Source organism: Protopterus annectens, chromosome 11.part0 (genome assembly GCF_019279795.1).
Source record: "Protopterus annectens isolate FY-2018-M chromosome 11.part0, PAN1.0, whole genome shotgun sequence".
NCBI classification, from domain to species: Eukaryota; Metazoa; Chordata; order Ceratodontiformes; family Protopteridae; genus Protopterus; species Protopterus annectens.
In genome coordinates this window covers 1,448,576,494-1,448,603,163 of record NC_056745.1, presented here as the reverse complement: position 1 = coordinate 1,448,603,163, position 26,670 = coordinate 1,448,576,494, and the positions used below count along the sequence as shown (strand labels likewise).

At 38.0% G+C, this 26,670-nt stretch overlaps 1 protein-coding gene across 1 annotated transcript in view; it reads left to right on the top strand.

Moving 5' to 3' along the window:
- LOC122815897 (sortilin-like) overlaps window positions 1–26,670 on the top strand; it is a 1,006,054-nt gene that overhangs the window by 793,534 nt on the left and 185,850 nt on the right. The window contains exon 17 of the mRNA XM_044088743.1: window positions 26,583–26,670. This exon is cut by the window's right edge and continues 29 nt beyond it. Coding sequence (XP_043944678.1) covers window positions 26,583–26,670 — 88 coding nt within the window. The remainder of the gene's footprint in view (window positions 1–26,582) is intronic.

Genomic DNA, 26,670 nt, shown 5'->3' with positions numbered 1-26,670 from the left:
TTAGAAAGAATTTAAACGTAGAAAGATAGAAATGTATAGTGGATGGTGAATTTTAGATGCTATTCTGATATAATTTGTCTTACCCTGTTTAAGGATGGACACAAATTATAAATCTGGACTTTTTGTGTTGGGATTGATATAATCTGTTGACACATTGCTTATTACTGATTCATGATCCTATAAATGTTTTGTTGGTACTGTAAAAGTGGCAATGTAGTTACCTATTCACCTTTTTTATTTTATTTGAGTATAATATATAATATATATATATATATATATATATATATATATAATATATATATATATATATATATATATATATATATATATATATATAGTTGGTTAATAAGTTAATTGTAGGTAAAAGCTTTATAGTATTATCAATACTGATAAATAATCTTTAATTGATGTAGTAGCAAGCACAAATATTGAGTTGGTTTAAGGAGATGGTAGAGGGTGGTTTGCATGATTGTATCATCAAACCAAGAATATTTTATTCCATGTTAGGGTTTGTAAATAGTTTTACACTTAGTTTGTTATTAACTAGTTTTTCAATATCCACAACAAAATATTCTAAAGCTTATCTTAGTTCACTGTTTGCTTGTCAAGGTCATTATCTATATTTGTTTTTGGAAAAATATGCTTTTTTATGAAAATGTTAGAGTATAAACGTGTATCACTGAATGTTAATTGATTCGTACTCAGATAAAAATAGTATGAAGAGTGTAATAGTTCTTGAGATTAACAAAACGTTTTACACATTTGTAAATGTTTACTGGATCCAGGGAATTGGTTCTAAAGTGGCAAAGGAATACTTGGATATTTTAACTTTGCATGCAAAAGGAGAAATTTTACTTGCTGGTGATTTTGTATTCTTTCAAAATGTGATACTACTAAAGATAAAAAAGCAAAACAATTAAATTATTTCACTAATTTAATGAATTCAAAAGATATTCATGATTTAAAATTAGTAAACTCTCTTAATTATACTCATTCTTACAGATCACCTGTGTGGCTCTGCTCGACAGTGGCACAGGAAAATAATTTTCTTGGGTGGCAAAAGCCAGGGTACCTTTTTGGCTGGGCTTGTGTAGGCCCCAGGGCCGATAGCCTAGTACCTACCTATGAACCTATGAACTATAGGTAAAGCTTTTGCATCTAGTGAATTATATTCTAAAATTAACAAATTAGCTATAATTCCATGCCCATTGTCTGATCATAATGCTATCTCTTTTAACTTTACTGTAACATCTAATAATTTAGTTTATTGGCAAAGAATGCCAGCTTATATAGTAAAAATAAAAGGATTTAAAGAATGTTTTTTAAAGGAAATAAATATATTTATATATTTTAATAATAATGGAGAGGTTTCAGATGTTATTTTGAGGGACACCTTAAAAGAGTATTTATATGGCAGGATTAAGAGTTGGTTTCTTTATTAAAAAGGAATGGGTTAATGAATTAACTTTTATGGGATAAGGAATTAACTTTTTTACAGTCTAAGAACAGTCACACTGGTGGGAAAAGACTTCAGAGTTGAGTACTGCTCAAAACAAAAATGTATTACTTAAAAAACTCATAAAACAACAATAGAGGTTAAGTGCATTCATCCTCTAGTTACTGGACTTCATCAGAACAATTACTCATAAGTCAAGAAACCTTTTTATACATTATAATAAATTGATTGATTACGTAATATTTAAATTAGTAAAATGTCCTCAGCGTGCCAGCATAAACAGCTATAATATTGTCAAACCTACTAGTAAAAACATGTGACAGTTGCAAAAACTAATTTACAACAATATGCAGTACAATTAAGATTACTGCAGCTTAAATTAAAAGCATTTTTCAGTTTTTTATATAATACTTTTAACTAAATTGTTTCCTACCCTATGTGACTGTGATGCCCATGCCCTGGCCAAGCAATCAAGGAGCCTCAATCCTCACCACTAACACCAGTGAGGGGCATCTCATATAGGAGGAAAGGTTAACAAATGCACACAATAAAGTCCAATTTCCCTTAAGAGCACACAAAGATTGCAGCCAGTCTGGGACTGGTCACTCCCTTGCTCTTCAGGTCCCCAGTAAGACTCCCCACTGGCACAGCTATAGGATCCAGATCTCAGCCTAGTGGGCAAGCTAAAACTTCCAGCACCCTCTCTGTCCAACCAGTACTTTGTGTCCCTGCCCAGGTAGCTGACACACACACACACACACACACACACACACACACACACACACACACACACACACACACACACACACATATACACTTTGAGAAGAGTTTACACAACCACACAGACACTCCTGGGAAAGGCTGGCACAGGTTCTCCAGCTGTGCCCCTTTATCCCAGACTGTACGGTAGTACCAGCTGCCACAACCCACTAATATTTATCAGCTACTCAAAGGCCCTTAAAAGGGTGTTCAGTTATTACTGTGCAATATTATTATCCATTTGGTAGTATAGCCCAGAGCTAAAGCTATTAGAGTGGCTTTGTAAAATTTTACCAAAGGCATGCAAGTACTCTAAAGAGATTTAAATTATCTCTACAAAAACAGCCACAGTTGAAAGGGTTTAAAAATATTTAATACAAATAATCAAAACACAAGACAACACTTTCTACTATGCGGTGCTAGTCAAGAGTACAGATATCACAGAGAAATACTTAAAATAATTCAGTAGTAATGTTCTGACATCACAGAAAAACACTTAGTCTAGTCTAGTTTCTAGCTATTTCTAAGAGAAAACACAAGTCTAAGGTAAACTTACATATAGAGCAAGACAGTGCTGGTGAGTTGGATGGTCAAGACAGAAATGCTTAATGCTCTCTGATTCTCTTTGTTTTTAAAATCAGATTCCTGGTTCACATTACATCATACTTCACACTTCCCTGGGTTCCCAGGCTAACAGAAACTACATTTACATTCTTCACCTCTGGGCAGAAACCACAGCAATAAAGGACATTTATGCATGCAAATTCTGGCCATTAACTCTGGCCTTAAAACAATAGGCAGGATGCCTCACTCTAGACAGACTGACTCTGAATTTAAGCATCAAAGGGTCACAACATGCTTTACTTGGTCAGTAGAGTGCACTGTTGTTACATTATTTTCCAGTTCTACATGTAACACTATTTTTACCATTTAAGACAACAAGCCTGTGGTTTACATTAATATTTACAGATGACAGAATTATCTCCAAAATTCTATCTGGATAGGCTGGCAGCCTTCACCCATCTTCACCCAATCTTCACATATCTCCCCCCCCCTGGAGAACTCAAACTAGTTTTTCAAGTGACCCTTGAGAAACGCTGCTTGAGGGAGTTAGGTCTATCTGAGTATACCTTACTCCGTTCCCTGTCTTGAGAGCCCATTTGCATTGTCATTGCAAATCCCACTGCAGTGCTGCAGGAACATATCATATGCTTGCAACCCCAGGCTCCATCTTAGCAACTTGGGATTTTGCTGGCTGGCTCTGTTTAACCATGTTAGGGGGTTGTGATCTGTCATAACAGTGAATTTCCTTCCATACAGATAAGGCTGAAGTTTCTGCAGATCCCACACTATGGCTAGACATTCCTTTTCTACAGCTGCATAGCATTCTTCCCTGTGTTGGAGCCTACGACTGAGATAAACCACTGGGTGCTCTTCCCCCTCTGAAGAAATCTGGCTAAGTACAGCCCCCATCCCATGGTTCAAAGCATCCACCTGCACAGCAAATTCTTTGCTGTAATCTGGACTGGCTAATGCAGGGGATCCTCCCAAAGCTTCTTTAAGCATCTGGAATGCCTGCTCACATGCTGGGATCCACATTACCTTATCTGTCCTGATGTTCATCGTGCATACAGCTGCAGTCATAACAGATGGGTTATCCTGCCATCAGTCCGGCGTCAGTCGACGTTGCGCAGGGTAAAGATACAGCCGACGCCATTTTCTTCAGTCAAGAAAAACTGAAGAAAATGGCGTCGGCTGGTTCTTTTATACCCCTGCCCCACTGACGTCAGGGAAGAAGCGACGACAACCGACGCCAGACCTAGACTTTGGAATTCGGCCGACCGAGGACCCGCCTGACGGCAGGATAACCCATCTATTATGACTGCAGCTGCATTAGCACTCGAACATCTACATTTATGGTAGGTACAAAACTGTACTTTCTTCCTTGTCAGGTCTGTGAGGGGAGCAGCTATGGTACTATAACTGAGGACAAACTTTTTGTAGTACCCTGCTGTCCCTAAAAATGCCCTCACCTGCTTTTTAGTAACAGGTGCAGGCCATGCCTGAATGGCTTCCACTTTGGCAGGTTCTGGCATTATCTTACCACTCCCCACTCTATGTCCTAGGTAGGAGACCTCTGCTGTACCCACCTGACATTTGCTCAGCTTAATGGTCAACCCTGCCCTCTGTAGTCTGCCCAGCACTTCCCTGACATGCTGAAGGTGCTCTGGCCAGAAAAGGCTGTAGATGGCAATATCATCTAGGTAAGCAAGGGCAAACCCTCCTGCTCCTGTAAGGATATGATCTACCAGCCTCTGGAAAGTCACAGGGGCATTCTTCATCACAAAGGGCATCTTTGTAAACTCATACAAGCCAAAAGGAGTCACAAAGGCTGACTTCTCTCTAGCAATGGGAGTCAAGGGTACCTGTCAGTATCCTTGGTAAAATCAATGGTTGCAAGATACGTAGCCCCACCCAGCTGCTTTAGGGCCTCATCTGTCCAAGGCATGGGGTAAGCATCTGACTCTGTGTGACTATCTAATTTCCTGTAGTCCACACAGAACCTGGTGCTGCCATCCTTCTTTGGCACCAGCACCACTGGGGAGGCCCAGGGACTGTTCTACTCTTGAATCACCCCTAGTTCCAACATCTCCTGTACCTCCTCCCTCAGAGTCTGTTTGACTCTCTCAGGCACTCTATAAGGGGCCTGCCTAATAGGCCTTTGGGGTCCTGTATCCACCTGGTGCTGCCCCAGGTGGGTGCACCCTGGTTTCCCAGTGAACATGTCCCCAGATTCCTGCAACACTGCTCAGATTTCTTGAATCTGGGTAGGAGATAGCTGCTGGAACATTGCTACCCCTTCCACTGAGGTGTCAGCCCGAGCATCACTGAGGAGATCAGTCCCCAGATCTCTCTCAGACTCCTCCTGCAATCCATTGCAAATACTCAGCATAAGGGCCTTTCTATCATGGCAAGGTTTCATCACATTAACATGGTACAATTTGTGCCCCTGCCTTCTGCCTAGCAGTTCCACCATGTAGTTAACATCACTTACCTTTCTTACCACCTTGTAGGGTCCCTCCCAAGCTGCTTGCAACTTGCTGTGTCTGACACGAATGAGAACCATTACCTGCTGCCCCACAGCATACTCTCTAACTCAAGCATTCCTGTCATGCCACACCTTTTTCTGTTGTTGGGCTTCTGCCAGGTTCTCCTTGGCCAAGCCCATGAGTTCCCTGATCCTTGTCCTGAGGTTTAGGACGTATGCCACAACAGACTCCTTATGAGACTCACATTCACCTTCCCACTTATCTTGAATTAAATCTAGAGGTCCCCTCACCCTATGCCCCTACAGCAACTCAAAGGGTGAAAAATCTGTAGAGTCCTGGGGAACTTCTCTGTAAGCAAACAACAGATGGGGCAAATATTTGTCCCACTCCCTCTTAAACTGATCTGCAAATGCCCGTAGCATGGACTTGATTGTAGCGTTTAACCTCTCAACAAAACCATTAGTCTGGGGATGGTAGGGAGTGGTCTTCATGTGCTTCATCCCACAGGACTTCCACAGACAAGCCAGCAGGTCTGACATGAAATTGCACCTCTGTCAGTCAGTATTTCTTTTGGGAAACCTACCCTGCTGAAAATCTCTAACAAAGCATTTGCCACCTTCTCTGCCTCAATGGAGGACAAAGCCACCACCTCAGGGTATCGTGTAGCATAATCCACTACCACTAGGATATACTTTTTCCCTGTGGAGCTTGGGGTACTCAGAGGACCAGCAATATCCATAGCTACCTTCTGAAATGGCTCCTCAATCACTAGCAAAGGCATCAAAGGAGATCTCACCTTGTCTCCTGCCTTGCCTACCTTTTGGCACTCCTCACAGGTCCTGCAGTACCCTGTTACATCTCTGGAAATTCCAAGCCAACAGAGGTTTTGCATAATATGCCTCTTTGTATGTTTTATGCCCATATGACCTGCAAAGGGAATATCATAGGCTATGGCTAGAAGCAGCAGATGGTAGGGTCTAGGCACTGCCAACTGCTGTACTCTCTCACCTTCTAGCCCTCCCTCAGGGGTCCACTCTCTGTATAGTAACCCTTTGTCCTAGTATACAGATTCCCCCTTTCCTTGAGAATCAGATGCCTCCCTAGCTACTTGCCTCAGGCCTTGCAATGTAGGGTCTGAGAGCTGAGCCTGTCTCAACTCTCTCCTTGTAACCCTTCCCAGCTCCATTTCCACAGGAAGTCTGGCATCCTCTGACAGTGGTGCCTCACTGTCAGCCTGGGTACTACTACTCACCTCTACCTTTGCAGTCACTCTGTCCAAGGGACCATCAGCACCCCCAAGCAGCTGTGGCTCACCTTCAGTCTCACTGCTACAGGGTAGTTCCCTCCCCTGAAGTAACCACCTCACCAGTCCTGGCTGCAAGTATGCAGTCTGTCTGGGTCTCCCCAGGTTACCAGACTTACCTGCTTGTCTCCAAGCCTGACTGCATGTAACTGCACAAGCACAGGGTACTGCACTATCAAAAGCATTCCCTACGTGAACTGGTGCATAGGGTTGGATTTAATGTGCCTATATATGGTGTTGTTTTTATCTTTCTTTTTGATGTTGCATATGTGTTGATATATCCTTTGCCTGCATTTACATTTAGTTTTCCCTATGTAGAATGCTGTGCAAAGTGTGCATAACCCTAGATAAACAATGCCCTTAGTGGAACATGTAAACCTGCCACTGGGTTTTTATGTACCCAAAGCCATGTATATTAAAGGAAGAACCTTCCATAACATACCTGTAATCCCTTTGGTATACACTCCACATGCATCTAGTCTCTTAGGTAACTTGTTTCAGGCTGAAGCTTCTTGAATTTATACACATAGTCCCCAAATGATTTAAACTGCTGGCAAAAGTTCCCTAGCTCAATATGCCTTTGTGATGATTCCCCTGTCCAGGATACATAATTAGCAAGCCTGTTTGTAAAATCAGCACTATTCCTAGCTTCAGTTGAAGCTCTAGATGTGCCCACATTAAGGCTAGGCTGTCTTGTGTCTGTTAAATTGCAGTTTGAGTTTGTAGGACCCTCCTCTGGTGTTCATTGACCAGGTGTAATTCCTGTAGCTCCTAAACTGTCTCCCAATTGGCTAAACAGTATGCCACTTAAATAAAGTTCATTCAGATCTTTTCCTTGGTTGCAATCCAGCCAAAAGGTTTTGTGTAGGCTGATTCACCAAAGCTGTTAAATTCCTAACACACTCCAAATGAATCATGCAGCTGCTGCATTCTGAGCAGTTTCAACTCCAGCTTCCCCCTCCATTCAACTGAAACAACAAATTCAATCCAAGGAAAAGGATTTCAGAGTCATGTACTGCTCAAAATATAAATTTATTACTTAAAAAAAACTCTTAAAACAATAATAGAGGTTAGGCGCTTTCGTCTTCTGTTAACTGGACTTCATCAGAACAGTTACCCATAAGTCATGGTTTGAGCAGTACTTGACTCTGAAGTCTTTTCCCACCAGTGTGACTGTTCTTGGTTTTTGGATTGAATTTGTTGTTTCAGTTTAATGGAAGAGGAAGCTGGAGTTGAAACTGCTCTTAACAGAATGCAGCAGCTGTATGACTCATTTGCAGCAAGAGTTGGGAATTTAACAGCTTTGGTGAATCAGCTTACACAAAACCTTTTGGCTGGCTTGAAACTACGGAGGCCAGATCTGAATGAAACTCATTTGAGTGGTGTACTGTTTAGCCAATCAGGCAATGGTTTAGGAGCTACAGGAATTACACCTCACCAACGAACACCAGAGGAGGGTCCTACAAACTCAAACTACAGGTTAACAGACACAAGACAGCCTAGCCTTATTGTGGGCACATCTAGAGCTTCAAAGGAGCCTAGGAATAGTGTTGATTTTACAAACTGGCTTGCTAATGATGTATCCTGGACAGGGGAACCATCACAAATGCATATTGAGTAAGGGAACTTTCACCAGCAGTTTAAATCATTTGGGGAATATGTGTATAAATTCAAGAAGCTTCAGCCTGAAGCAAGTTACTTTTGAAAATGCCCACGTATGGAGCGTGTACCAAAGGGATTACGGGTATGGAAATATCCCACTAGACTAAAAAGGGACTCTACACTGCAGCAGGAACTGTTGACATTGTTGGCATGGATGTGAGTTGCTTGAACTACATGTAAAGGATTATGATAGACAAATGTGTGAACTTAACATTGTTATTAATAGACTAAGTTAAAGTATGCACAATGATTTATGATTTGAAAGTAAGTTAGAGGAATGCAATGATATGCTTAAAAGTATTGAAAGTGATATTTTATTGATGAAAAATAAGAAAATTAAAAAATAAAAAAATAAAAACTTGAAAGAGATAGAGCTGAGTATGACAAAGGTGTAGCCTATCAACCCCCCACCACCAAGCTTTGGAAATGAAATACCAGCTTCCCATGTAGACCATGTAAATGGGGGGGGGGGGGCAAACTTGCTAGAAGAAGTTACTGAACCTGAAATACACCAAAATCAAGATGAATCCCCTTTAGGGAAGCCACTGGCCCTCTTCAAGAGAAATCTTGATGAGTGGATGGGAAATAGAAAATTCACTCTGGGGATCACTCCAGTGGCTCTACTCAAAAGAGGTACCGGGACCTAATATCAGGTGGCATGATGCCAGGGTAATCCTACGGGCTAGGCTTGTAAAGGCTCCAGGGCCATTAGCCTAGTACACACCTATGAACCTATGAGATGTTCACAGAGGCTTACAGAGAGAGAGGAGTGGGCACAACACCATCAGACACCCCTGAGTTATTGGGAGCTGAATGCCCTCTTACAACGAGGGAGACGGGATGGGACAGAGAGGTGGAACAGTATGGAGGGGGAGAGACAACCGCAATTACAGGAATTGTAACTAAACAAGTATACCATTATACACAATGCACAAGGAGATTTTAAGGTGAACAACTATAGTGTGTTAAACACTGGTGTAAACTGGGCAAATTTATTTGAAAAGGGATTTACCTTTGTACCCAACACAAGTATAAAAATTGAAGAAGCACTGATTCAGCTAAAGTTATACACTAGAAAAATTAACTTTAGGTTATACTTCAATGACAACAGGCAAGTTGAACTTAATTCCTTTTCTGCCAACTCCGTTAAGAGACCTAGTACTTTTAAGCCCCCCCCCTTTCATCCTAAAGTTTTACTCTTTGAAAAGTTGCATGAATTTAACTTTAGAAATTATTTTAAAAAACTAAGCATGCAAGAAGTCAATACAATTTGAGTGACATGGAAGCAGCACTTTTACATGAAATAATGAATAACAAAAGTGTGTGTGTTATGAAGCCAGACAAGGGTTGGGTGAGTTGGTAGTAATGGATAGGAATGATTATGTAAACAAAATGTTCAGCATTTTGTACTCAGAAACCTACGAGGAAGCTTCTATCAACAAAATAAATATAGCCTGTTGCAAAATAGATCTTATTCTTGAGGACATGCTTTTGAATAGTCAAATATCTATTGAAGAACACAATTTCCTTAACATATGTAACCCCAAGATCCCCACAATATTCAGGAACCCAAAGGTTCATAAAAGTGTTGTAGATCTTCCATTGCATCCTATAGTTGATGCTATGGCATCAAAAACCTTGTACATTGCAAAATACATAGATTGTTATACAAAAACTGTGTTACAAACAAACCCTGTCCTGGTAAGAGACTCTTAGGAGTTCCTCAACAGAATAACCAATGATTTGTTTAGGGAAGAGATTATATTTGTTACTATCGATGTGCAGGATCTCTTCTCTGTTATTCACATAGAACAGGTACAAACTGGTTTTATGACTACCTAAGGCACAACACTACACTGAGCCAAAGAAAGCTGAATACGCTCAGGAAACTCACTGAAGCAGTCTTCGAAAACAACTTCTTAAGGTTTGAGGACCAGTACATTCGGCAGAAGACAGGAGTGACAATGGGGAAAGCTTGTGCCCCCATGTTTGCAAACACAGTCCTTTTCTATTGGGAATATAACTATGTGCTTAATTCAGAATTTAAGGGCTGTTGGACATTCTAGGGAAGTTTTTATATGATATGTTTTTTTTCTGGATTGACACAGTAGATAAATTGGATATGTTTTTTGACTATTTGCATACTACTACTACAGATTTCTTGAAATTCACCATGGATATTCAGGGGTACACTGTACATTTTTGGATGTAACAGTTACCAAAAATTATGTTAAGAGAGGATTTGATTCAACTATATAAAGGAAACCTACTTATTCCAACTCTCTGTTACACTTTGGGAGTATGCATCCACTACACCAAAAAAAGTCAATTGTAAAGGGGCAATGTGTGAGACTAGCAAGAATGGTGTCAGGAAATGATGAATTCCAGGTGGAATTAGAAACACTTAAAGGTATGTTTGTACGGAGGATATACCCAAAATTGTTTTTGAAAAAAATCTTTGATGAAGTCTGTAGGAAGAGGCCCACAGGGCACTTTATTCCATTATTAGGAAGGCCTAATACTACACGCACAACCCCTAGTGATAGCATGGGTGACACAGTACAGGGAACAAGTAGTAATCAATTCAACAATGGAATGGTGTTGACTTACACTCATGAATTTGATGACTTAGGAGAGATTATAGAAAGAAATTGGACTATCTTTGAAGTCAATCCGGACCACCTTAGTGCAGTGGGAAAAAGACCAGTAGTAATATACAAAAAATCTCCTCGTTTTAAATTGATACTGGAAAGAATGGGAAGACGGGAAAATAAGGGAAGAATGGTCAAGTACGGAAACTGTAATCAATACAAGTATGTCATGGAAGGTTCTTCCTTTAATATACATGGCTTTGGGTACATAAAACCCAGTGGCAGGTTTACATGTTCTTCTAAGTGCGTTGTTTATCTAGGGTTATGCACACTTTGCACAGCATTCTGCATAGGGAAAACTAAATGTAAATGCAGGCAAAGGATATATCAACACATATGCAACATCAAAAAGAAAGATGAAAACAACGCCTATACAGGCACATTAAATCCAACCACACACACAAGTTTAAGCTTTGCATTATTGAGCAAGTTAACTTAGGTGAGCGGGGGGGACCAAGTGATGACTTCTTAGAATTTTTAGAACTTAAATGTCAACTTAGGACCAATGCCACCCAGCCACCAGGTTTAAATGAAAATGTTTCAATCTCCAGCATATTAAAACTCAAAGCTGGATATTATTTTGGGTAATTATGCATTGATGCCATAAGGCACACATTTGATATGAGTCACATAGGGTAGAAAAGCATTTAGTTAAGAGTATTATATAAAATTTTGAAAAAATGGTTTTAATTTCAGCTGCAGTGATCTTGTAAGTGCACTGCATATTGTTGCAAATTATTTTTTTGCAACTGTCACATGTTTTTACTAGCAGGTTTGACAACATTGTAGCTGTTTATTCTGGCACTCTGAGGAAATTTTACTAATTTGAATATTATGTAATCAATCAATTTAGTATGATGTATAAAAACCTTTCTTAACTTATGGGTAATTGTTCTGATGAAGTCCAGTTACCAGAGGATGAAAGCACTTTACCTCTATTGTTGTTTTATGATTTTTTTAAGTAATAAATTTATGTTTTGAGCAGTACTCAACTCTGAAGTCTTTTCCCACCAGTGTGACTGTTCTTGGTTTCTGGATTGAATTTGTTTTTTTTTTTTTTTTTGCAGTCTAAAATTGATCATTTAAAGTTGAACTTAAAGCCTCAAGATAAAAAGCTAAATTTGGAATTAAAGGAAGTGAATCAAAAGTATTTAGAAATTTTAAATCATAAAATCACAATAAATATAGAAAAGAAGTTTAAATTACAATCATACTCTGTTAACCCTACAAATCTGCTGAAGTTAGCCATAAAGTCTAAAAAAATAAATAATAAGAAGAAGAAGCTATCTTGGCAAAAACTTAAGAGACTTATTGGAAACGTTTTAATGGGCTTGTCTAATCAAATTTTCTTGTGGACTCTATATATAGTTTTATTTATATTATTTGTTTTTATGTTATTTATAATTTTAATTCATGTTCATTCAAAATATAATCATTTTTAAATATATAAACTGTGTTGTCAAAGGGAATGGAGTCAGAAATAAGCAAACCTAAGAACAGCCAAAAATTTGCTAAAATATGACAGCATCTTTCCTGCTGAACAGTATACCAGGTCCAGATGGGTTAGGAAATTGTGCATAATGAAAATTACAGTAGAAAACAGGCTCACAGTTGTCTGTATAATTTTCTGAGGTTATGGAAGAATCACCACATAGAAGATGTACTTTGGAAATCAGAGTTTACATTCCTGCCAAAATGTATAAAAGAAAAGACATAAACTAAATGTAAACCCTCCTACCAAATATCTACCCATTCAGCAAATATTAATCATGAGTGATTCTTTAATTTTTGTTAAGAGGCAGAAATAATCTACTTCTTAGCATTAATAGGGGACATGTGACTGTCACCATACCTCCAGAGCAAAAGTTAAAAGTTAAATGATTTTAAAAATGCCACCTGTAGATAAATGAGGGAAGGTTGTATCTGTCCTGTTAATTTTGGTAGGGAACTTTAATAATTTTGGGAAAAGTTTCTTTGAAAGATATGATAGATATTATATGTAGACATTCATGCCTCTCCTGCTGTCTACTAAGAAATTGCAACATTGTAAAAAAACATTAATTTTAAGTATAACCAAATGACAGATACCAGTGAGGGAATGCAGGAAATAAATTTACAAACTGTAAAAGCATTTTGGGGTGTCTCTCAACTAAAATTTGAGAAGTATTCAATTTTGTTGAATAATGTCACTTTCATCGTGTGTAATGCACACAGAATAATAAAATGAATACAACCTATATTATCTGGTTTATTAGAAAACATTTGACATTTTATTGATCATAGAAATGTAATTTAACTTTGAAAATGACCTATGTGTACTTAAGTGATATGACATGTATCATAACGACATATCTTCTAGGACAGGAAGTGGTGGTTCAAGTTAGTTTGCAATGATATAGTATTGTCTGGTTTATTCAAAGCAATGATGCTGTATTTTTGATATAAGAGTTAAAATCTGTCAGCAGGGGTATAATAATTGTATGATTTTACAACAGCCAAAGCTTGGAAGTGACCAAGAGGACATCTTTTTGATGTCTTCCTAGACTCTTTTACTAAAGGTTATGATATAATTTGTGATTAAACTATCCTAATATAACAGGCCAGCTAATTTCCTCTCAGATCTTAAGTTGTTGCAGATGGTCACAGCAATGGTTACAAGCAACCCTATAAAGTTCAAGGAACTAGCACTTTTAATTAAATTTTTATTCACAGCACTAGTAGGATATCATGGGGCTTTGCTGTACCCTTCTTGGCTAATTCTGATCATATTTTGATTGACACTTTCTTATTATGTAAAAAGACATTTAAGCAAGGTTAGCTTGACCTCCAAAACGTCTATTGATGCCGAAGAATGGAATTATAGTAATATGATAATTTTAACAACTTGGTTGACACATGTCTATTAAAATATTGGTGACTCAGAAAGGACTCGGCCTTTTTGGTAGAACAAATTTATAAATTTTACTTTCAAAAGAGGTATTTTTGGAATATGTATGGGATGTTTTCATCAGATAACCATAGAGAGCGATTAAAGACTATACTTTTATGTAGAAAACATGCTCCTCCAAACCATCATTTCATATTAAACTTGTTACAGATATTAAAGACAAAAAGTCTGGGATTAGTCACACAACTGCATTCCACCTATGAGAGAAAATATATGGAAAGTAGCAGTATTAACATTCCCGGAGATTCAGAAAGAACTCCACCGCTGGTGGTAAGAACTGCTGCAAAAAGAGTCCATTTACCTGATGCAGGTATTTGAGATTCAAACTCATATTAGTGTGATGAGCCCTCTTTACCCCAGGGCAGTAACTAAGGAGTCTCAATCCTCACCACTGTCTCTGGTAAGAGAGTGCCTCTAAAAGCAGAGATAGAAATACACAATTTCCCCTAATAGTACACCAGGAAGAGGTTCCAATCCTGGGACTGGACTATATGCTTCATTCCAGGTCCCCAAATAAGTCTCCACACTAACCACTGCAGAACACTGTGTCCCAGTTCTAAGTATTTGACACACTCATTCTTAAGTATCTGATATTCTCACATACACACACACACACACACACACACACACACTTGGGAGACTGACACAGATTCGCCTACTGTGTTTCTTTGCTCAAGTTGCAAGGTAACCGCTGTCACCAGTCAGATACCACAGTACTCTTCAAAAGGGGTGATCAATTAAATTGGGCAAAATAGATATTGATACAAATGGTAGCATGTAGCCCAGGCAGTAAGGCTTTTCTGAGTGGTCCTGGTGTTATTACAATAGGCATAAACACTCTCAGCTTATTAAAAGTATTTACTAAATAACCAGCCATTATGAGAGGTAGTAAAGCATTTAACAATAAATAAGAGGATTTAAAATGTGTAAATATTGAATAACTGATTCCAATAAAAAAACAGAGTTTCAGACACAAGAAATATGAAAATAATACTGTTAGATAGACCCCAAATTGATTTTAGAAAACCTCTAACTAACTAGCTGCAGTTCCCTGACTATTTGAAGATTAACTTTCCTTATCTGATGTAAATAACTCAGCAAGGCAAGATTATACTCTTACTTCTGCAAAGGAAAATGAGGAATTATGTCCACACTCCTGGCCGTTGTCTGTCCTCAGAGACTGGAACAACTACTCTGGAAACAACTGGATTACTGCTGCTAAAATCTCTGGAAACAACTGAATATAAAAAACTGAACAACTGACTCAGAGCCTGCTTTTATAGCAGATTTTCTTTTTAAAGTAAGAGGAGCTGCTACAAGAATTCTACCATCTCATATCAGACTTTGTAAAGTAAACAAACAGCTGCACTGAACATTCTATTCTCCCGGCCCTGGAACACAGTCACATCACATCTAGGTCAGCTGACCCTGGCACAACATGCATTCAGAATTCTCTTTACAAATAACATGTAAATTTGGTCATCCAGAAGAACACTGTTTTTGACATTCAAACACCTTGCCTGTTTTCCTTCTAAAGTAAGGATCACCAGTAGTTTATCTCAGGGATTGAATCTCTGATGAAAAGCATTTGATGTCATGTTTAAATTAACCTCTGTGCAGAAAATCTAATGACAGCTTATCAATAGCCATCAAATTCTTATTGTCATCAGGTTCATTAATGAGGTACGTGATCACCTTTATGATCTCTTGATGACTGGTATGTTGTCCAGAGAATTATTTGATTATTTGTCAGTTGTACACTCTTAAATTCCATCTGTCCGTGGTTTACCTAAAGTACACAAGAATTCTCTAAATCCCCTATTGCAACCTGTTGTTTCAGGGCATGGATGGATGACCGAACCATTGTCTGTTTTTGTTGAACAGCAACTAAGGGTGCTATTGGACAAGGCATCAGCTATCCTTAAGGATACCAAGGACTTTTTACAGAAGCTGGGGAACTGTCTTACTTGAATTGAGTATGTCAATGATGAGTTGTTTTTGGTGACTCTTGATATTTGTACCTTATTTACTGTCATACCCAATGACTTTGATTTGGAGTTTAGCAATAATTTGTTTATGTTAGAGCACTGATTTTAGCAGTAGTCATATCAATGTGGTGTGCATTTTGTTAGAATTAATTTTAGACTACAATAGTTTTGTTTTTGATGGAGAGTTCTATTAGCAGGAACTAGGGGATACCATGTGAACACCCTGTCTGAATAGCTATGCAAACCTAGTTTTTGGCCAATTGGGAAGATGAAGTGGTATCTACAAATCATGTTTTTGCTCACATTTAGTTTTTTTACAAGCATTTCGTTGATGATATTTTTATTTTATGGAAAGGATTTGTTGATCTCCTGCACAGTTTTGTAAATTATTTAGACAGCAGTAGTCAGTGTTTTAGATTCACTTTGCATTATTCTAATAAGATGATATATTTCATTGATTTATCTTTAATGCTTAATGAAAAGGGCACTATTGAAAATTCACTGCATAGAAAGAGCTGTTGGAAAAATAGTATTTTACAATGTTCCAGCATGCACCCTACACAGATCTTTAATAATATCTTGAAAGACCAGTTCCTTAGGACATCTAGACTTCACAGTGATGACAATGACAGTTTGTTGGCTACTGATAAGCTATCATTAGATTTTCTGCAGAAAGGTTATCGGAAACATGAGATCGAATGCTTTTCATCAGAGATTCAATCCCTGAGATCAGCTAGGGTTAAACCTTAGTTTAGAAGGAAAATGGGCAATACACGTAAGTGTAGGAATCCACATCCTAGATGTAGAGTACCCCTTACATACAGCAGTGAGGTCAGTATTGTATGTGATGTTATTTCCAGGAACTGGCCGAGTCTTCTCTCTCATGGTAAGATCAGGGAAGTAGTAGGTGACAAGCCTAGCTTCGTTTTTAAAAACAATTTGTTTCTCAAGAGACAGCTATGTCATGGCCCTCAGAAGAAGCTTGGCAACGAGTCTAACAAGAAAGATACTTTTCCATGTAGAGCCTGCGAAGCCTGAGGTTCGATGTCTTGTACCAATGTTTTTTACATCTCTTAACATGGAGAGTTTTTACTGTTTATTGTTATGCAAACTGTAAACCAGTAACTTGTTTTCTTTAACTAACTGCAGGCTATGTAAAGCATTTCATGTTGGCAAGATCAACAGACTCTTAAAAGACTGCGTCTTATTGCACCTTCAAGATATCAGAAGTAAGAACAGTCTAAATGCTTTATATAAGCATATCAAGGTTAATTGTTTGTTTGTGTCTTTTGGCTTTTCCTGGTTAGGGGTCGCCACAGCGGAACTCCGGTCCTCTAATGATTGGCAGTAGATTTTTTTACGTGCCAAGTTTGCCATCCCTGACGCACAACCTTCAATGAAGGTACGCCCATTCACACATGTCTCCACACAGAAGTTGCTCTAGCTGAGAATCGAATGGGACAACATCTTGCTGTGAGGCGACAACGCTACTGTAGCACCACCACCGCAGCATAAGTATATCAAGGTTAATAATGGTCATTATTTTACATTTATGGTACTAGAAATTATTGCTGTTGATATAAGAGGTGGAGATCTTATTAATAAAACCGAAGTAGCCAAGTTAAAGTGGATATCCAGCTTACAAGCCGATAAGTACCCTGGTTTAAATGGCTGCATTCCTTTAAAACTGGCTTTGAAAGCCAAATCTCTGCGTCACTGATTTACTGCTTTGTTTTAATCTGTGATTGGTTGCTTTATGTTTAAATATCATCTGTTTTCTATTCTTTGTTAAATCTGAAGAAGCACCTATGTGCGAAAGCGCTTATCTGTTTTTATTCTTTTGGTGGTGATTCTAACTCATTTTATTAAAGTTTATGTTAACTGCCGTGTTGGCCGGATTGTACTTTTTTCATATCTGGATATTTTCTGTGATACTAGACCAGCCTTTAGTCCCCTACTTCTCTTTTTGTTCATTATTTGACATTTTCTAGCAAATTTATCAAAATATATGTCATGACATGATACAGAATACATTTTGGTTGATGATGCCATTTCATAGCACTACCACCGCTCTACTCTCTTTCACTGACTCCATTTATAAGAACCGTAATAACAACATCCTCTCTTCTGCTCTCTTCATCGACCTTTCAAAGGCTTTTGATATGGTTAATCATCCCCTACTTATAAATACTCTTGAACTTCTTGCTCTAGATCCCCCAGTTATACAATGGTTCAAGTCTTACCTTAACAATAGGCAACAGGCAGTTCTCTGGGAAAATAAACTATCATCCCTCCTACCAGTCACCCTTGGAGTCCCCCAGGGCTCCATTTTAGGACCTCTTCTCTTTTCTTTATTCATCAACAACCTTCACATAGCAGTCCCTGAAGCTAACTGCATTCAATATGCTGATGATTCCACACTTATATGTTCTGCTAACACCACATCTGAACTACTCTATCTAACTCAAAAAATATTTAACTTAGTAGAACACTGGTTCCTAAAACGCTGCCTTCTTTTGAACGCCAAAAACACCAAGCTTCTACTCTTTGCACCCACCAGTAGGTCCTCTGCTATTGATTTTTCTATTATATCTAACAACGGTACCCTTATCTCTCCCGAACAAACTACCAAACTATTAGGAGTCACAATTGATAGCAACCTTAACTTTGATATGCATATAAATAACACCATTCAAGCAGTGAACAGAAAAATTGGCTCCTTATACAGAATCAAACCCTTCCTAACTCCTCTAGCTAGAACCACCATTGCCCACTCTCACTTAATCTCAACTCTTCTCTATGCTTCTCCTATTTATACTAATCTAAAAAAAAATAATCTTCTCAAACTATCAAACTCCTATAACAATATTGCCAGGTTTGCCACTGGCAATGCATTTCAAACACACCACTGTCTGAATCTTAAGCAGCTTGACTGGCTTGAACTCCCTAACATGCTAACTTTTTCCCAACTCACCATTGCTCACAAAATCTTTTACCAACCTAATAATACTCCAATTCTCGCTAACCTCATTACCCTTTATAACAGTCTGATTTCTCTACGCTCTTTAGGTAAATTACTTGCTAGTATAAGTAAGTCCAATAACTTGTCAGGCGACAGCATTTTCTCCAATACTGTTGGGAAACACTGGAACCTTCTACCTACTAATCTAACTCTACTTCCATCACTGTCACTCTTTAAGCAAAAACTCAAAATTCACCTAAAATCACACTGGTTATGTCCCTGCACTAACTCTGATTAATTAATTAATTAATTAATTAACCACCTTTCCTTTTTTCTTTTTACTGCCTATGGTTCTACATCTCACTCTATATACCCCTCTGTATGCTAATATCTGGTCTCCGAAAACTTATAACCACAATTGTTTATGTTAACCAACAATGAACTATAGTGTACCTCGCTTATCAAACAATCTCACAACTGTTATATTATTGACCTACTTGTATTTTTACTTTGAGTATGTCTTCTTTTGATTGTATATACCTCTTATTATTTTTTTTGTACTTGTTTTTGTTATATAATTGCATAATACTGTTTATACTATGTTGGAGCTTTTCTCCCCGGGCCTCTACTGAAAATGGAAATATATCCAGTTAGACTAGCCCGGTCAACAAATGTAAAATAAAATAAAATAAAAATAAAATAAAATAAATGATTTCAAATATAAAGAAGCACAGTCAACTTCTTCGAGTAATTGATGTTACTTTGTTTAAGTCCGCGTTTGAGGGGGAGCATAAATCCAGTGATTTAACTACCTGTTTAGGAGAACTATACATAATTTTTACTTTTGGTTTAATGACAACTCAGTTGTGATTGTGAAATATTCTGAACATGAACAACATTCAACACCTTGAAAAGGAGCAACCATAGTCAAATAGCTTATTCAGCTTTAAAGTACTTTTGCTGTACTGTTAGCGTCTTCCCCCCATGGATACCACAAAAAACTATATATTTTATAAACAGTTGTGTTACTGACGTCCTCTCTCTAGTAATGTTAGAACAAATTTTCAATAAGATAATGTCAATTTATCTGATGCAGGAAAAACGTCAGTCCTTAATATATTCCAAGGTTAGAGCTGGTTATGTTTTTTTTTTCTTTGTTCCCCTCTAGTGATCTGGCATTACATGCGCCAGAGCCCTGATGAATTTCTTCTCCGAAATCCTCATTAGCTATCTGACTTACCCCTCAGACAAGGGTACTGCAAGGAATGAAGTCCTTACTGTAAGTGTCCAAGGACTGAATAGGGAGGATCAGTGTAATCCAATGCAGTGCTATCCTGACAACAATAAAAAATGTTTTGTTATCCTCTGCCCACTGTCCAACCCATCACCCAATGTGCAATCTTCAGTGCATGACTACCACAAGGCTTGAATATCCACACTCCATAAGTACAGCTAAACCCTACCTCTTTCGCAGAGATGATTAACAGAGTTGGCTATGACATAATGGTTACGGTGATTACCTCATAGATGCAAGGTACCAGCATTTGGTTCTAACTTCAGATTACTGGTTAGGCTTAAAATAGCCCCTCAGGGCAGTTAACCTAGTATTTACGTATAAATAGTAAAATAGCACTCAGTACTTACCTCAACACCTTCATAATCAGAGCTGTTTTTCTCAGCTCTACAAGCTCATTGAAGTTTTTTTTACTTGTCCTTTTCCTCTTATTATCCACTCTAGCTTGTGTTTGTGTTATGCTGCCATCTCCTGGCACAATTTGAGACCTACAGCTAATTAACTAAAATAGAGGCTTTTCATTCAGTGAGCATATAAAGAAGCATATTTTGTAATTTCCCTACAAAATATTTATTGTTTTTATTCATTTGTTAACCAGGTAAGCACACCTGACAAATGTTCTCCTTTTCAGATTACATGTGTTTAATTAAGCACCATAGTTTTTTTTTTTTTTGATAGCACACAGTGCAGCTTTTTACTTAGACAATTAACTTTAAAGTGACTTACCTTAGCATCACAGCATGTAATAGACAAACTGCCGAACAGTACTTCCCCCATCAGTGAATGTTTCCATCTTCTCCTTCATGTCAAAAAGTACTTTTAAACTACATGGTTTCCTTGTACTAATATCACTGAGGAAATATATGAAGCGTTACTCTCAGTCATGTTAGCAGAGGAAAAGTGTGTGTCGCATACATAGACTTTAATGGGTACACAAATGTGCATGCGAGAAGGTGCCCCATAAAAGTCTATTGATGTACTACATGTTCCCCAAAAGTGGCCAAAAAATGTAACTAAGGGCAAGCAGAAAAATACATTACAGCACTCGACTTATCAAATGGTGTGATGGCAAATCACATTAAGCCAAAATTATTTTTGAGTAAAAGGACTGCAAATTACTGTTTACCCAACAAGCTGAGACAAACTTTTCTAAGTGATATGCATGGCCGGCCTTAGGCATAGGCCAACTATGCGGCCGCCTAGGGCGCCGCTCTAGTAGGGGCGCTTTTCCAGTATTTATTTGGTGTAGGTAGACTAAGATGGGGGGCACCAGATGGTGTGGTGGGTGGTGCCATGGAGCCCTTTTGCCTAGGGCACCAGTTGACCTAAGGCCGCTCCTGGTGATATGATGGACCTAAAATATAAGACTCCAGTCATGGTCGTTCTCCTTGCAATTACATTGTCCTGACAGTATTTAAATTACTCTCTTTTTTTAATTTAATATTTGCAATCACTGCCAAATATATGTTTCAAATACATGTTAGCCTCAACTCTCTGTTATCCATTTCCTCTTAGCTGCAAAAGGAAATGTTTGGCTTTTAACAGTGCATCACTTTAGTTTAAGGAATTTGACCTGCATGTTCAGATAGTTATAAACCATTATGTTGAAAGCAGAATAATATTAGTTTAAAAGTGTAGCTCAGTGTAGATGTGTTAACTCCAAGCTTTGAGTGTCTGTCTAGTGACTCTGTTCCTTTTGTAACCATTTGCTTATTCTTGTTTCTGAATAGACTTGAGTTACTCCTACTTTTGTCATGCCTAGAGGCTTAATAGGAAATCCAGTATTCATCTGGTAGCAGGTAATTTAATTTCTCAGTTTAGGTACAGACTTTAGAAACAAATATTTTATGCTGCACAACTTACAGCTAAGGTGTGCTCATCTGAGGCTTCACTGTGGTTGTTACATGATTATATTGCCGGTCTGTGGTGCACTAATGGTATTGTTTAACTGTACATGTTTGTCTCAAATATGAGAGTAGTCTCATTTGTTTTAGTCTATCTCTACAGCTTTTGTATTATTTTGCTAACTTCTTACCCCTCCCGCTCCCAAAGAGAACACAGAAAACTGCTAAATAATTTATTGTATGCTGCTCAATGACAAAGCAAATAAGCTGCAAGAAAAACTAAATTCCAGTGGTCTCAGTTATCAGATCCCATGTTCCAGCAGGTATGAATATCCAGAGCGTGCAGAAAACATGTGGAATGGTGGATATATCCCCTCAAACTCAGGTGGGACAAACATATTCTAGAGTCCCTCTCATTGGTGGCAGTCATCACAGAGGGCATTTTGACTGACAAACTGTCCAAAGTGTTTGGACACCTGTAGAGTCAAATCTAGATGTCCATATACTGGAGATGAATGTAGTCCTTTTTGACCATATGGACATTTCAAGACTCATCACCCCAATTCTTCTAACAAGAGACTTCTCCAGGGATGCATTGCTCCAGAAATGGTCTTTGAGACTCCTTTACACTTTTCCCCATTTCCTTTGATGATGAAGTTCAAACAAACAACAGAAGTCAAAAATCATTGGCATCATTCTGGCTTTGACAAGTGTGGTTCCATCACCTGTTGGAGCAGCCATTTCCTCTCTGCCCTGTCAGGCTCCAACTTTCTTATCCATCAGGCAAATCGTATCTGGACATTCATCCTCTTTGGCTAACCGTTCGCTTCCTTCTTTCCTTCCTCAGTGGTTCAAATTGTTAACTTTAAAACAAATAAATATGTGTGTGTGTGTGTGTGTGTGTGTGTGTGTGTGTGTGTGTGTGTGTGTGTGTGTGTGTGTGTGTGTGTGTGTGTGTGAGAGTCTATGTGTGTAGATACATATATAAATATATATGGGTCCCCTTTGAAACATCTCAAACTCATGACATCGAATTTCATAACATTGAGACCAAAACACCTAAAACCCAAAACATCTAAAACCCATAACATCGAATGTCATAACATCTAACAGTACAAATCACATGAAAATAAAATCCCCTCCACATATAACGACATATAATGACACCAAATTACCAAACACACTTTTTACTATGTTTCTGCAGGAGGGCTTGATACAATGGGGTTAGGAATTTAACTTTATCCCACTGTAGTGTGATCTTGGAGTTGGTATAGTTAATTTACAGGGTGGATCGAGCCCCCATGGGGTGCAGGGGGGCTTGCCCCCTGCAGAAACATAGTAAAAAGTGTCTTTGGTAGTTTGGTGTCATTATATGTGGAGGGGATGTTATTTTCTTGTGATTTGTAGTGTTAGATATTATGAAATTCGATGTTTTGGGTTTTAGATGTTCTGGTCTCAATGTTATGAAATTATATGGGTTTTAGATGTTTCAAAGTAGACCCAGATATACATATACAGTAGATGCATAGATGTTAAAAATGTAAGTAGATACTTCTCTATCTCAGCAATTTCCAAAGGTCTGGATCCTTGGACCCATTTACTGCTCCAGGTCCATCAGTACTGGAACACGGGCCCATTTACTGCTCCAGGTCCATCAGTACTGGAACACGGGCCCATTTACTGCTCCAGGTCCATCAGTACTGGAACACGGGCCCATTTTTGATTTTGGATATAGTCAGTCTTTTATCAAAGCCAGTCTGGCAGCCATATCAGATTTCAGACAGGTTGCTGACTTTTTATCCCTGTCTTCTTTATATGTATACAGTGCATTTATTAAAGGTACTTTTCTTCTGAGACCACCATAAGGAGATCAAGTCCCTCTTTGGGCCTTTACGTTGTGTTGAAGAAGCTGGCTGTATTTCCATTTCAGCCTGCAGCTTCCACTGAACTGAAATTATTTTCTTGGAAGATATTTTTTCCTAGTAGCCATCACTTCAAAATGGAGACTTTATGAGATACAAGCCCTATCCAATTGTCTCCCTTATAGATGTGCCATAAAGGCAAGATTTCCTTATGTAATGATGGTTACTGTTATATCTAAACTTTTTACAGACTCTAGCTTCAGCCATTGCATACACCTTGCATTTTAATTCCCTCAGCCTTCTAACCATGAACTATAATTCCTTCAGTATATGAATGTGCACCATTAGCTATGGTATTACATCCACAAGACTATAGCTGTCTGGAAGGATGCATTACCCTGCATCTCCTTCACTAACAATAAACATGAATATAAAGTTGCTAAAAGGATCCTAGCAAAATGACTGCATTTACATTTTGAATTTCAAGAACAGTAAGACCTTTCTTCTGATCCAAAGGCTAATTCTCCTAGGCCAATTGCTACAGCTCAAGCTTTTTTATGAATTATAGCTGTGTATGATACATATGCAGTAGTTTCCTGGCCTTTTCTCAACTCTTTAATAAGACACCATAAGCTGGATGTGATATCCAGTTCCAGGTCATCCTTTGGACATGGAGTCCAAATATGAGTCATTAGCATGGAATTTATTCATATAAGGCAGACACTTCAAACTGTTAGCTTGGCCAATGCCCTGCTATTACCAAAGATGGACCTCCTTGTACCAGATGCAAAATTTATCTTCTTACAATGATGAGACATCTGGATGACAAGTCCATGTATGGCCACTTACTGACACTCCTAAAGCTTCCACTTCCTCTGTCGTGATGTTGGCCAACAGACTAACATTAGCTTTAGTCCTCTTGACATGGCTGACAACAGAAATGGTGAGGAATGCAACCATGTTGCATTCTTGGACTGGAGGACATACTGAGGGGACCTGTGAAAGTTTTGCATGCCGAGTTGTCCTAATGGCCTGCCAGCCTTGTTCCTGAGGCTGGACTAGTTCACCAAGTTCTTCACTTTGGTGTGCAGCTCCCACCAAATTAAATTTGGGAAACATGCAATAGAGGTTTTCTGTGAGTACTTCTTGAGACAATTATCAGATATTCTTAATAACATTCCTTAATATTACTTTTTAAGATTTTAGTTAGAGTCGTATGATGCTATTCTTTATTCAGTAAGCAGTAATGTTGAATTGTCATACGTTTGTAAAAGAGAATTGACAAACTATGACTAACACTGAAAAAAGTGAGAGGATCATCCATACTCAAAGAAAATCAGCCACATTAGTTAGTAAATGAGTTAAAAGATCATATTTTTTAAATATGCTGGCAGTTGTTAAAAAGTTACACAAAGAAATAATATATACAGATCTTTGCAATTTTATATCACTCAGAACTTCGGAGTGAACCAAAATAAAAAGCAATAACTGCATAATGTGTTGCCTTAGAATATACTGCTGGAATCAACAAATGCTTAAACAGAATAGAAACTTCTTTGATGATTGAGTTTAATATCAAGAAATATCGACATAAATTAGGCATGATTGTTTTCATCTGTCTGAAAAAGCATTTAGGATTTTAGATGAACACCTTAGAGGTTTCATTGTCAAGCATTTAAACTAACCAATGAGTTTATAAGGTAAAATGTACACAAAATCCTGCCAAAACATGGTTTGTGCAAAAACTCCATTAGTGGGGAAAAGGTTTAATTAAAAAAGCAGTGGAGAATGAGAAAAACACAAATGCAATTTATGAATTTGTAAAACAAAAAGGTGTGCGTCATCGTGAAATGAAAAGCAGGGAGTACCGGTACCAATACCTAGACATGGACGGAAATTGTAACCGAAGTTGTGACACTGATGAAATAAAGATGTGATATTAAACAAAAATATAGGTTATAATCACAATAGGCTGTGTATCCAGATGAAAAAAGAGGGCATGCAATGAGTTACAAGCATACCTCTCAACCTCTCAGTGCAAAAAATCTGGACAAAGCCTAAAATAATGAGGGGACAAAGGGCCAAAAATAGGGACAAATTTTTAAATATTGCTCTTATAAACTTAGAAAGTTGCTAGAATAACAGGGTGTGTGTTAGCATTTATTTCTAAATGATATGAAGTCTGAAACTCAAATATGAGTCATTATTTAGTGGCTTCATTCCTCAGTTATTTGCCAGAAACCCACAAATTTTATGTGGAACAGGCCAAAATTATAAGGCAAAAATCTGTACATTCTACAAAAATCTGTACGGTTGAGCAGTATAGGTACAAGGTGGACAGTCCAGAAGATATACTAAGAAATACTAGTGCACAGAAAGGGTCTGTGACTGATAGGAACAATCTTCCTAAAGAGATAAAAGGCTGAAATATGGAAATTGGATTCAGGAATGAATGGGTCAGGCATAAGCCATTTTATTAGAACTAAATGTAAATGGGGCTATAAGCTGCTAGATAATTACAACCTGTCATTTATCAAGTAAAAATCTCAGCAGACTACATGGCCATTGTGGTCCTTATCTGTCATGAAAATATATATTTCACTTATTCCTCTGATTATGTTATAATTCATTTTCTACTGCTACATTTGTCTTAGGATTTGATCTTCCAGCTAATGCTTTACTGTTTTGCAGTTCTGTGTTTTTGAAAGTGTTATCATGGGAAATATTTGATTAAAATGCTACTTTGTTTTGCCTAGTGTTAGTAGTTTTTAAGTTGTTAGAAACTTGTACTCTTCTTTTTTTAGTGATTTTGGATATTATCGACAAGAAAACAGCACTGACTGTGTAAGAGAACCTGATTTAAAAGCTGATGACATTGAATTCTGTCTGCAG